Source organism: Podarcis raffonei, chromosome 16, assembly GCF_027172205.1.
Source record: "Podarcis raffonei isolate rPodRaf1 chromosome 16, rPodRaf1.pri, whole genome shotgun sequence".
NCBI lineage: Eukaryota > Metazoa > Chordata > Lepidosauria > Squamata > Lacertidae > Podarcis > Podarcis raffonei.
In genome coordinates this window covers 16,112,683-16,126,135 of record NC_070617.1, presented here as the reverse complement: position 1 = coordinate 16,126,135, position 13,453 = coordinate 16,112,683, and the positions used below count along the sequence as shown (strand labels likewise).

The window sequence follows — 13,453 nt, the reverse complement described above, 5'->3', positions numbered from 1 at the left end:
CAGGACAGACCAAAGCTTTTCTCTATGCAGAACAAAGTTAAGCTATGGAACTCCCTCCCACAGGAAGCAGGGGTGGCCACCAACTTGGATGGCTTTAAAAGAGGGTTAAAGAGATTCACAGAAGAGAGGGCTATTGATGGCTACTAGCGCTGATTCCATAGTCAGAAGCAGTACAGTGGTACCTTGGGTTAAGTACTTAATTCGTTCTGGAGGTCTGTTCTTAACCTGAAACTGTTCTTAACCTGAAGCACCACTTTAGCTAACGGGGGCCTCCTGCTGCCGGCGCACTGCCGGAGCACGATTTCTGTTCTCATCCTAAAGCAAAGTTCTTAACCTGAGGTAATATTTCTGGGTTAATGGAGTCTGTAACCTGAAGCGTCTGTAACCTGAAGCATCTGTAACCTGAGATACCACTGTAAATGCTTCTCAAGACCAGTTGCTGGAGACCACAGGCGAGGAGAGAGCTCTTGTGCTCAGGTCCTGTTTGCAGCTTCCCCACAGGCATCTCACTGGTTGGCCACTGTGAGAACAGGATACTGGGACATTGGCCTGATCCAGCAACCTCTTCTTAGGTCCTATGTACTTACCCGGGGCAGATAAGGTGAGTGAGCACCTTCCTTTGCAAAAGCTGGGTGTGTCTCCACGAGACGATGGTAAAGGTAAAGCTTGATTGAAAGTACATGTGTACTTCATGCTCTGGAAACTTCCAGAGAGGATTATTGCAACATGCTCTACGTAGGGCTGCCCCTGAAGACAACTTAGAAACTTGAAATGGTCCAAAATGCAGTGGTACTTACCTTTAATCACACGAGATGTCCAGTGGTTGTTGTTTTTTAACTTCCAAAGGAGGGTTTTGAGAGCGTGAGGCCCTCTCAGATGCTTTCCACAATTCCTTAAAGGGTTTCAGAGCAAAATGACACGACCAGGAACTGTGGCCGACAAGGAAATTGCAGAGTGGGCTTTGCAACTGCTGCGAGTGGCAAGAGGCCCTTGTTTTAAAGAGCAACTCACTTGCCAATCTACATTCTTAAGACACTCACTCTGTGTGCTGAAGAGCCCCCTTCACACATTATGCTTGTATCAGGTGTGTGCCTAAACACTTCACATTAAATAATAAATTGCGAAGGCAATAAGCGAGTATTAGAAAATGCAAATCATGCACATTGCTTGATGAACTTGATCCAGACATTGATTTTGAAAGTCTGAGAGTCATTTACACCTCCAGGGCCCCCCTGCCACCTCCCTTGTCTCTTAGCGCCCCTCTAGGATAATCCCACTGCCCCCCCGGGGGGGGGGGAACCACTTTGAAAACCACTGATAAATATGAGCCATATAAATGAGTAGGATGGTTCAGTTCTGCTTGGCGCTGTGGAGTGCTGAGCTCCAGGGGGCAGCACAGCATTGGCAGAAAAAAGAAAGAAATAAGTTATTTTTAACTGTGATGAAATTTTTTTAACCAGCCTGGGTCTGTTAACTTGGGTTTCCGGGTTCCAACTGCCAAGATAAACCTCCCAGATGACGGGGAAGGAGTGGTTTTGAGCTGTTTGGGAGAGTCTGATACTTTCTTTTTCTGCAGAGTAAGGGAAACACACACACACAACCGAGAAAGCCTTGATCATAGCGCTCCTTCGCAGGAACTGCAGAGAAGACCACAACGTTTCTGGACTTCACTGAAGACAGCTGGTACTCCTGAGCTGGCAGGGAAAACACCATCTTCTATAAAAAATAACTTGGTAAGTGAAAGTCACAGGGACACACTCTGCCAAGATTTCGTACACGGAACTCACTTCCACGTAGAAAACTGGCAACCAAAGTGTGTGGTCTGAGGTCAGGCCTGGCATCAGCACCTCGGCAGGTACCATCAGCACCAGTTCCTGCCCTGACCCCCCCTAAATCAGTGGGTGGTAGCACTCCCCTGTTGGGGGCAGTGGGATTAACCAAGGGTGTATGGGCTAAGAGGCAAGGGGCTCTGAAGGCAAATGAATACAGTGGTACCTCCGGTTACATACGCTTCAGGTTACATACGCTTCAGGTTACAGACTCCGCTAACCCAGAAATAGTACCTCAGGTTAAGAATTTTGCTTCAGGATGAGAACAGAAATCGTGCTCCGGCGGTGCGGCAGTAGCAGGAGGCCCCATTAGCTAAAGTGGTGCTTCAGGTTAAGAACAGTTTCAGGTTAAGAAAGGACCTCCAGAACGAATTAAGTACTTAACCCGAGGTACCACTGTACTGGGCTTTGGTATCACGTGATCACTGGATCACGGTCGTCAGTTTTGTTGAATTCGTTGAACTGAATAGGTTTAACTGGATTTTGAATAAATGTGCAGTCGACAATGCTTTGGATCTTATTGTGGCTTCTCTAGGGAGGGAGTTCCAAAGCTGGGGCAGCCACTGAGAAGGCCCTCTTCCATGTCGCACAGCACACATCATACAGGCTAGCACGGTGAGCAACAAACCAAACAGTCCTGGGTTCAAATCGCGACTCTGCCATGAGCTCCGTGTCACATCATCAGCGTTCATGGACCACAGTGCTGTAAACATGCCTTGGATACGCTTTAAATGGATCTGCTTTCAGTAAACACAAATATTGGATTGTGCTGGAAGGCCATCAGCCATCTAGAAGATTTCAATTGCCTGCTTTTCATCCAATTAATCCGTTAATGGATTGGTTGTTTGAAAATGCTGTGCATTTATGATAGCTGAGTTTCCCTCTATAGAAGCTTGTGGTTGAGTTTAATGAAGAAAATAGCATGAGTGGGGAGCAGGAGAAGTGTTAACCCTTTCCCCATCTTGTTCCTGAGCTGATTTTGTACAAATAGGTGACTTGTACCCATTTGCTCTTGAAAAAAGCAGGAAACTTCCAGTTAGTGAGTGTGAAGTCCATGGGCTGACTTGCAGCCCGCATGCGCTGTTTTAAAACCTCATAGATACAACTTTCCTGTATAATTTTCATAGAAACATATTTAATTGACATTCTGCCCTTCCTCACAAAGGAGCCCAGGGTGGTTCCTGCATCAGGGCTACCTGTATTTTGAAGAAAGGGCTGGTGCTATGATGCTTTTATTGTTAACTGCCTACATTTAATTGATATTTTTTTAAAAAAACTATTTTAATTCTATTCGTGTTTAATTACATTTTAGTGATGGTGTTTTCTATACTTTTAGCTCGTTATATTTTATCTGTGTAAGCCGCCTTGAATCCCAGACTGGGGGAAAAGTGGGATATAAATAAATCTATTTTTTTTATAAGATATTTATTAAGATTTTTTATAATATTACAATAAAAGAAAAAAAGAAAAAACAGAATAACAGACATACAGAATAAAAAAAACTTTTTAAGAAAAAAAAAACACACATACATTTTCAATTACTTGTTTTCTTTTAACTTGTTTCCCGGACCTCCTCATACCTCCTTTTTTTGTATTCCACCCCAAATTGTTAGTTCAGCAAATCCTTACCATTATATTATTACCTATTTATAATCCTTTTTTTCATATTCTCTTAAAGCATTACAGCTGGAAACCACTTAATTTCAATCCAACATCATTCTAACACTCATTAATTTTATAATATTTCTGTAGATAATCTTTAAATTTCTTCCAATCTTCTTCCACTGACTCTTCTCCCTGGTCTCGGATTCTGCCAGTCATTTCTGCCAGTCCCATATAGTCCATCACCTTCATCTGCCATTCTTCCAAAGTGGGTAGTTCTTGTGTCTTCCAATACTTTGCAATAAGTATTCTTGCTGCTGTTGTAGCATACATAAAAAACGTTCTGTCCTTCTTTGGCACCAATTGGCCAACAATGCCCAGAAGGAAGGCCTCTGGTTTCTTCAGAAAAGTATATTTAAATACCTTTTTCATTTCATTGTAGATCATTTCCCAGAAAGCCTTAATTCTTGGGCACGTCCACCAAAGGTGAAAGAATGTACCTTCAGTTTCTTTACATTTCCAACATTTATTGTCGGGCAAATGATATATTTTTGCAAGCTTGACTGGGGTCATGTACCACCTGTATATCATTTTCATAATATTCTCTCTTAAGGCATTACATGCCGTGAATTTCATACCTGTGGTCCACAACTGTTCCCAGTCAGCAAACATAATGTTATGTCCAACATCTTGTGCCCATTTAATCATAGCAGATTTCACCGTTTCATCCTGAGTATTCCATTTCAACAGCAAGTTATACATCTTTGACAAAATCTTAGTTTTGGGTTCTAACAGTTCTGTTTCTAATTTTGATTTTTCCACCTGGAAGCCGATTTTCTTGTCCGGGTCAGCGGATATTCTAGATATTATAGATCTTTGAAAGAGTGGCTATTACAACCTTTGAAGGAAGTCTGCAATGAAATTTTGGAAGGGAAAAGGGCACCAGAGTCGTGGAAAGAGGCGTATATTACACTTATACCGAAAACAGAGACTGAAAAGACTCAGCTTAAGAACTACCGCCCTATATCGTTACTTAATGTGGATTACAAAATTTTTGCTGACATTCTGGCCAAGAGATTGAAAAAAGTATTGATGGAAGAGATTCATAAAGACCAAGCGGGTTTTCTCCCGGGAAGACATTTGTCTGATAATTTGAGGAATATAATTGATATATTGGAAAAGTTAGAAGTGAATATAAATACTAAAGCAGTTTTGATATTTGTGGACACGGAGAAAGCTTTTGACAACATCTCTTGGAGTTTTATGAAGAAGAACCTACAGGGGAAGGGGGTAGGCCAAGGTTTTGAAAATGGTATAGGTGCAATATATTCTGAACAAAAGGCAAAATTAATTGTAAACAATGTGGTGACGGAAGAATTTAAGATAGAAAAAGGGACACGACAGGGGTGCCCAATCTCTCCATTGCTTTTTATATCGGTCCTGGAGGTTTTGCTGAACATGATTAGAAGGGACCGGTTGGTTAAAGGTATACAGGTCGGAGCCAAACAGTACAAATTGAGAGCATTTGCAGATGATTTAGTACTGACGTTACAGGAGCATAGGAATTCGTGGGGCATAGGAATTCGTTCATTTCCCCCCTTCAAAATATAGTCCGGCCCCCCACAAGGTCTGAGGGACAGTGGACTGGCCCCCTGCTGAAAAAGTTTGCTGACCCCTGTGCTAGACCCTCCAGCTACAAGGCTGGTTACCTACCTAGCATTATTACTCTTTACCTTCCCAGTCCCAGACATATCTCTGCCAAATTGTGGGTGCCACTACATGCATCAAACAGAGCAGGCTTTTGCCACAATAAATCTGCTAATAATTAAGGTGTCACAACATTTATTATTATGGGGTGGGGGGGCTGCAATCAAATGACAGCCTCGGGGCCGCTGCATCAGAGATTAGCATGGTTAGGCATGGTTTTTACTTGATCGTCAAACATCATTGTTTTTGAATGTTTGAAATAGTCGTTTTAAGCTGTTTTCAACTGACAATTTTAAAATGTTTATTCTTTCTGTAAACCACTTTGAGCTCCCCCACCTCCCACCCCCTTACAACCAAGCGGTATACAGATTTTGTCAGGGAAATTTTGTCAGAGAAACCCCGGATATATGGCAACGCGATGGAAAAACAGCCCCCAAAGCGTAAAATCACTATTTTTAAGAGGAGGATTCCCCCCAAAAACTAAACAATTTGGTTTTGCGCCCCCAAAAAAGAGCGGCTGAAAAGAGCACGGTGCGCCTGACTGCGGGCAGAAGAATTTAGCGCCGCTCCCTTAGGCCCTCCCCGCTGTTCTCTACGGCGCTTCCTCCGCCCCCTCTCATCTACCCCCGCCCTTCCGCGGAGCTCGAAGGGGGCGGGGCTTCCTCCAGCGCTCCAACCCTCTATTGTCTTCCCTCCTCCTGCCCCCTCTGGCACTCCGTGCGGCTCTCGGGCGGCGGCGGAGTTTATCGCCGCTCCCTGGGCCGCCCCCTCCGCTTTCGGCCGCGGCGGCTACGATGCCTCAAGATGGCGGAGGCGGCCGAGCTGAAGGTAGGAAGAGGAAGCGGGGCGGGGGGGGGAGGGAAGGAGGGCGCCCCCCAGGAAAGGGTGGGGGGAGGAGGGGGAGGAGAATTATAACAAAAAATAAGAGAGAGCTTTTATTGCATAAAGCAAATGGGTAGAAAAATGGGGGGGGGAGATAGGGGAGGAGGAGAAACCTGGGGTGCATTTTTGGGGGGGGATATAAGGAGGGAGCCTCCAAATAAGATGAGGGAGCCTCTGCTGCATGAAGCAAATGGGTAAAGATGACGGGGGCTGTAGTTGGTAAAATGGGGGTACTTGGGGCGCGTTTTTTGTGGGGGGAGAAGGGAAACCCCCCCCAGCTATTTGGGTGTGTGAAGAATATGAGAGAGCCTTGAATATATACAAAACAAATGGGGGGTAGAAAACGGGGGGCTGCAATAGGCAAGAGGGATGGGGAAGGTACCTGGGATAACTGGGGGTAGAAAGAGGGGCACCCTCCCCCCAGGTATGGGGGGGGATATGAGAGAGCTTTTTTGCATGAAATAGGGGAGGGCTGGAAGGGGGGTATCTGAGGGTACAATTTTTTTGGCAGGTTGGGGGGAGGGAGAAGAGAGGTGGGTGTGGAAAGCAGCTGTGCAGTAAAGCCCAGGGTAAAAGGGGGAGGGAATAATGGGGGTGGGGGCAATGGGGTATAGGTTAGGTGAGGGGTGTAAAGAGGGTGGGGTGTGAGTAGCTGTGGGGGTGCAGGGGAGGGGAGGGTTGATGTTGGGGGTGAGTAAGAACATGTGCAGAGTGAGAAGCCTTGGTAGGGTTGGGGAGTAAGAACAGGGGGCGGGAAATGACTCCTACAGGAGATCAGGGGGTGGGGGGTTGGAGTTCAAAGTGAGGGGGTGAAGGGGTGAGAAGAGAATTTGCCTGGGAGGGGTATTAGTGTGAGAAAGAGGGGCTGCAAAACAGAAGATGGGGTACAGTGGCGATGTGGAGGGAGGGGTATGTTGGCAAGAGAGAAGCTATAGGGAGATGGGGTGTTTGGAGTACAGAGCGAGCAGAGGGAATCAGACGTGGGTTCAGGATGAATTGGGGAGGTGGGGAGTTGGGAAAACCTGTGTCGTAAAAAGGATATTAGGGTGGGGGAGACAAATAATCCTGGGGTGGGGGCAGAACATCTGGGGTGATGTGAAGCTGATAGAAGACCCAAAGGGACATTGGGTATGTGTAGTTTTGTGCAATGAAAGCCAGAGGTGGAAGGGTGGGCTGTGGCAGGGGGCAGGGGTGTATGGATTGAGTGCGATCTGGGGTTCAGGAGGGATAAGATCATTGAGGAAGGATCATGGCTCAGTGGTCTGCTTGGCATGCAGAAGGTCCCAGGTCTCCAGATAGGGATGGGAGAGACCACATTTGTCTAAAACCTTGGAAAGCCACTGCTGCCAGTCAGTGTAGAGAATATTGAGCTAATTGAACCAATGGCTTTATTCCCTATAATCTGCTCAAATACAGCCACAACACGTGGCTAATAAGTATGGTAAAAGCAGCTTCCTATTTCCCCTGTGCTGCAGTTTGCTTCATGATATGATCCCATAGCTAGAGAATTTGGTGTGGGGTTGCTCTCCTGTATATATGGTTTTTTTCTTTCTTTCTCATCTTTAGGAGTCAGAGTGCCCACTGCCATCATTGCCCACTGCCAGACCCTGGAATATGCAGTTGCCCCTGGTAACTAACGAATTCTGAAACCAATTTGGGGTCCTCCTTGGTGTGTTAAAATCCCCTGCATGGGTTCCTATCTGGCTTTTCCTGGGGATAAATCTTGAGGTTCTACCCACCTTGGCTGGGAGTACTCATGGGGACTTCTTTAAACATTCATAGAATTGTTGAGACTTTCCAGCTTTTGTCTTTCCATACCTTCCATCTTATTTTTAGTGAAAAAACTTTATTGTCTCTTAGATCTTTACTAACCCCCAACATTGAGCTTGCTGGGAAATCTAGGTCTTGAAATTGCAGGAGAGGATTGTGAATCCTTCATTTTTAAACTTATCTACCCAAGCATCGCTTGCTTATCTCTGATCCTTTTTACATCTCTCATTGGCTTAAGGGGCTGTGTTGTCAGGGAATCACCATGTTTTAACTGTTTGGGGAGGTAGGGGAAGATGACAGCCGTAGAATGCTGACAGACTGCACAGCTTCTGTCAATAAAATGACAAGCTGGCTTGACTGGTGAATACCTCACGTGGGGCTTTCAGCCAGGTGTGGCCACACATTGTTTAGTGGTAAGGGAGCTTTGTCTGCAGGTCGTTAGAAGTATTTATAGCAAATACGTGTTAGCGGCTTTTCGTATAGGCTGTGCACATGTACAGACTTTAAAGCTTGTTCACACATACACACAGCCCTTGAGTAATGCTCTCTGCTTCTTTGCCCAAAAAAGTCTAATTTGCATTAACAGAGGAGGTGGTTAAAACAGTTTCTCCAATATACCACTTTGCAAGGGAGGGGGAGTTCACACAACAGAATGTTCCTCTCTGTAAAATCTAATCTCCGTACTGCAGCAGGGAAATGGCTAGGTTACAACTCCTCTCCTCGCTGTGTTAGTTTTCTAAGTGCACAGAATCTGAGTTTTGTTCTGTTTTAAAATTACGTGGATCAGTCTTGTGATTCCCATACCTACAGCCCAGATTAGTACAATCTTCCCCTTGCTGTTTGTGTGAACCAGACCACATCCATCACACCTGTTGCAGAAAAGAATGATGTTGAGAACATTAATATTATAGTTGTTACCTGCTCTGAAATGGTTGTGTCATTGTGTAAGAAACGTTTTAAATAAAATAATGCTTTTGAACTGAAGGGGGACATGAAGAGCCAGAACTAGACATTTTAGGAATTAGGTCTAATGTATGAATGCTGCTGAGAGACTGGAAGGAGCCATAGTCTTGGAAAGGACTAAAGAATCTTTAGTGTGTAACGAGAGAGAATCATTAGCGTGTAACACATTCCCTCAGACAGGCAATCCAGACCACACTCTGGGGCATTTGACTGGTTAAGGAAGATTCAATTAATGGTCAAGATTTTGAAAGCATTAGCTTGATTAGAACAAGAAAAGGGGGGAAAGGTAACTTCAACTACCTGCAAGTTTGATACTCATGGCTAAGAAACAAATTAGTTACTGTTTATTGCGAAACCATGAAATGAACTTTTAAAAAATATATAAAGAACAGTTAAGAGTTACAATGTTATGTGAGATTTTTTTCAAATTTGAATGGGTTCATGGGAAAGTTCCTTTTCTTTCCCTTTTATCTTGGAACAGCAAGGTCAGCCTGCAGTTGCAGTTTGCTTAAAAGGAAGAAATGAAGCTCAGGGACAGCAGCTCTAACAAAAAGAACAAAAGTTACTTTTTAAAAGGTTAAGTTGGCAGCAACAGGCCACCTTTTCATCTTCAGGGCTGTGGAAGGTTTGACTGTGGTTAAATAGCAGGTGATCAAATGCCACCAGCAGTGGCTGAAAGGATACCTTTATACCAAATAGCTTCAGGTGGCTCAAGCAAGCTATTCAAGGCACATTGTGCAGGGTACCTGCCCCTCATGGCCGGAATCTCTTTGGGGTTCGGGTTGAACTGGAGAGCCCTGAAAGAAGCACTTCTGTACATGTAACGTGTCACTTCCTGAACTTTTGAGAGCCAGAGCACACCTTTCCTGAATTTAAATTGGAACACTTTGCTTTTAACACCTGGAGAGGTGGGCAGAGGAGCTCCTGGTATACTGGTCCCATAGCCAGCAGGGGCCCAAGATTCTGAATTTTCTGTTTTCTGTTGTTTTTTTTTTTGTTATTTTAAGAAAGTAAGCCTATAGCTCTCCTTGAAAGTAAGTTATGAAGCAAAATGTACCGGTCTTCTTCCAAGCCATTTTTGTGAGATGGGCCAAACTGGCTGCTCCCAACTTTACGTGTTTTTAGCCTATGAGTGAAGTAAGATCAGTGACTGCCAAGTGAGTTATTTGGAGACCAGACAGGATCCCAGGGCTTCTTCTTGTCTGGCTCCTGTTGCATTTTCTAGTTCTTTGGATCTCTGTAGTTTCCACGTTTCCCCACCACAGGTGGGGTGCATATTTCATGTTGTTTATCTGAGATCAGGTACTCCTTAGAAGAAGTTATTTTTCTGCAAATCCTGCTGCGCAATAAGGGTGGGTGGGTGTTAGAGAATTTCCCCCCATGCCCATGGCAAATGCAATATGTGAAAACACTGCAAAGAGAAGCTAAAGACTAGGCTCTCATTAAGGACTCGCTGTATAGTTAAATTACTATACATTGTTAATATCCCTGGGTTACCTTTATGTTGTGAGCCACCCTGAGATCTACAGATGAAGGGCAGTATATAAATTTTAATTAATAATAATAGTGCAATAATAATAGTAACTCAAATATGTGCATATAAGGTTTAGGCGGCAATATTATGCACACATGCCTCCTTGAGATTAAGTCCTGCTGAACTCTGCAGTGCATACTTTTGAGTAAACGTAGGCAGAAGTAGGAAATCCTGTAACTGCAAAAATGTAAGAGGTGTGGGGAGTGTCAGGCATATACAGTGGGTCAGGTCGAAGGAGATAGCACAACTACACAAACTCCCTTCTTCTCCCCTGCCCCCTCCCACTTTTTGCTGCTTTGTGCTTTTTCAGACAGGAAGAGCCGGATCTGGCAAGCTGTGGGGAGCCGCCTGTGGGCCTTGCATTGCCACCCCCAACTCCTCCATTTAAAGGATGGAATTTTCCAGGCCCTTTTTCTGCCAATCCCCCCCTTCTGCAAATAAGGCCTCAGCTAAGACATTTCACTTGGAGGAGAGTAATGTTTAAGCACATGGGTTGGTTGTGTGTGTGTGTGTAGAGCGTTGCATTTTCAAAGGCTGATTTAGCCCACCCATGGAGCTGGAGCATTTGCCCAGCTGGCTGCCTTGATGGCTTTCTTAACCTCTTTGAAGTCTGAAGGCTCCCTCCCGGCAAACTGAATCCCCTCTTGTCTCTCTTTCTCACCCCCATCAACCCTTTTTCCACGTTCTGCTTTGTTTCGTTTGTTCCATATTTATTTGACTGAGACCAAGAAAGATTTGGTTTCCCCACCTTGGAGGTCTGTCTGTCTGTCTGGGGTTGGGGGGGGGCTGCAGTGTCCAGGAAGGGGCTCCTTTGGAAAGAGAAATGAAGGGTTTGTTTTCAGCGATTGTATACTTAGGACTAGCTCTGATAATTTTGCATATTTGGCAGCTAAAAATAAAATAAAAGATTTCCCAGACTCTGAGGCAAGCAGAGACTAGGCAATTCCTCACTGTATATATAACTATACATATATAGGACTCCCAAGAACTTGCAATGCTTTGTCAGGTACACAGGGAACAAAGGGGGAATTTAGATCTTGGGTGGGCACTAAAATCTTCTGCAGCGCCCCCGTTTCCTGCCATTATCCAGCTTCCTCCTTCACCTTTGCCCACATGATTTCAATCTAATCTTCAGAGGCTAGGAACTTGCTTTTCCTCTTTTATTAATGAAAAATATTGTCATGATACAAAATCCTTTGCCCCAGGTAGCAATGCTCCATCTTTGCACAGAGACGTTGTGGATCTGCAGGGCTTAACTCAGGTGCTGCACAGATATTTTGACTTAGAACATGGGAAACCTCTTTTTACAGAAGATGGGTTGGTCTCGCTCAGTAGAGCCTGCCCAAAGACCGAGGAGACTGTGACCCTCCAGTTGTTGTTGGGTTAGTACACTCATCGTTCCATCCATTGGCCATCCTGGTTGAGGCTGATGGAAGTTGATCTCCAGGATGTTCAAAAAGGAGTCTTTCCTAGCCCCATCTGGAAAAGCTGGGAATGAACCTAGGATCTCCTGTGCGCAAAGTTTATCATAAGAAGAGCATTCTGGGTCAAGCTAATGGCCTGGCCACTGCAGCATCCTGCTCTCAGAGTGGCCAACCAGGTGCCCATTATGGGATGCCCGAAAGCAGGACTTGAGCACAGCAGCCCCACTTGTGATTCCCAGCAATTGGCAGCCAGAGGGACACCCTACCATTTTGCTGTGGCCCATCCTCTGGGCCGCAGAAGCAAAACCAAAACGCCCACGAGAGCTTAGTGAGAGATCCCTGTAATTCTTGAGAGTAAGAGTGCCTTCTTGATGCTGCATTCTGGAAACCAGAGAGGCTCTTGGCTTCAAGACAACCTTCTCTGTGTCTGTTGCACTGACAAGAGCTCCCACTGAAACTCTAAGAAGCAGATTGAAAACCATGCGCTGTCCCCGTATCTCTATGAACCTATATAGACTGTTTTGTTGTTTGCGTTCATAACATTTCTCAATTTATTTTCTGTTAAACAAGAAACAAACAAAAAAGCAGCAAACAAGACCTTAAAAGCAGACTGAACCAGATAAATAGCATAAAACAGGAATGAGCAGCCCTCTGCCCCATTTACAAACCCAACAACTCTGAGACCCCCAAATTTAGAAGGCTGTTGAGGATTAAAGGGAAAGGATTTTATCTTGCTTTGAAAACCCCTGGGGTGATGCTCTGTAAGCCTTCCTCTCAGGTTGTCCTATAATTTGTGGGGCCATCTCTGAGTAGCTCCTACCATGTTACAAACTTTTAGTGTTTTAAATAATTGTGACATTCATCCTCAGAACAGCCTTGTGAGTTAGGTGTTTGTTCTCATCCTCCTGGGTCTGCACACTCAGTAGAGGTGAGACTCCCAACTCATCTTCTCTTAGGCCCCAAAGCAGTTCTTTATCTGCTGGACCAGAGTTGCCCTGCCTTATTTTCTGAATTGGTTGTTCTTGAATTTTGAGCAGGGAGAGAAGCCTGTGGAGGTTTGAGGTGAGGAAATGTGGCTGGCAAATGTGAAGTTGGGTGAAGGGGTGGGAGGTGAGTACGCTTGCAAGAAAGACTGTCCACCTTCTCTCCCTCCAAACCTCACATGTGTTGCTGGTCAGTTTTCTCTGTTTGATCTTGGTAGTCAGTGAGGACTAGAAACCAATTTAAAGGGTGTCTAAATTCAAGTGATCTTTCAAACCAGCTATTGGGGACATGCTGCAAGCTTCCATTCCCCTTACCCCTTGCTTGCACACCTGTTAGCCCCCTTCCACTTCCTGCTTTCCACCCAGCTGTAGTGCTGACTGGGGCTGATGGGAGTTGTGGTCCAAAACATCTGAAGAACAGCAGGTTGGAGAAGCCTGACATAGAGCCAATAATGAGCACTCAACCAGGTGTTGAGTTGCCTAACCGTGGTATTGCCCTAGCCCACATTTTACCATCTTGAAATGAGAGGAAAGGTGTTTGCTTCTGTAGAGAGGAAGTAAAGTCCCTTTCCTCATAGGGGAGTCACTCCATCTTCTTGATAATTTTGGTATCCCTTTTCTGCATGCAAAGCGGGTACTTTCTACTGAGTTAATGGGCTACCGGATCCTTTGAGTTGCATTTGAGAGGCATTAGACCTGGGTCTTCTCTTCCCAAAGCAGGTGTTCTGCCACTGAGCTCAGGTGACCACCTTGGCATGA

General features: G+C 45.0%; 1 protein-coding gene across 5 annotated transcripts in view; it reads left to right on the top strand.

The window, feature by feature from the left end:
- The first annotated feature begins 1,592 nt into the window (after positions 1 to 1,592).
- Positions 1,593 to 13,453, top strand: part of PIAS3 (protein inhibitor of activated STAT 3) — a 32,578-nt gene continuing 20,717 nt past the window's right edge. For 2 of the 5 annotated variants that reach the window (XM_053369614.1, XM_053369609.1), the window contains exon 1: positions 5,835 to 5,966. In XM_053369614.1, coding sequence (XP_053225589.1) covers positions 5,943 to 5,966 — 24 coding nt within the window. In that variant the 5' untranslated portion in view covers positions 5,835 to 5,942. Of the gene's footprint in view, positions 1,734 to 5,833; positions 5,967 to 7,586; positions 7,650 to 13,453 lie in introns of those variants that run through there. The other 3 variants (XM_053369608.1, XM_053369611.1, XM_053369612.1) reach the window with 3 other exon arrangements.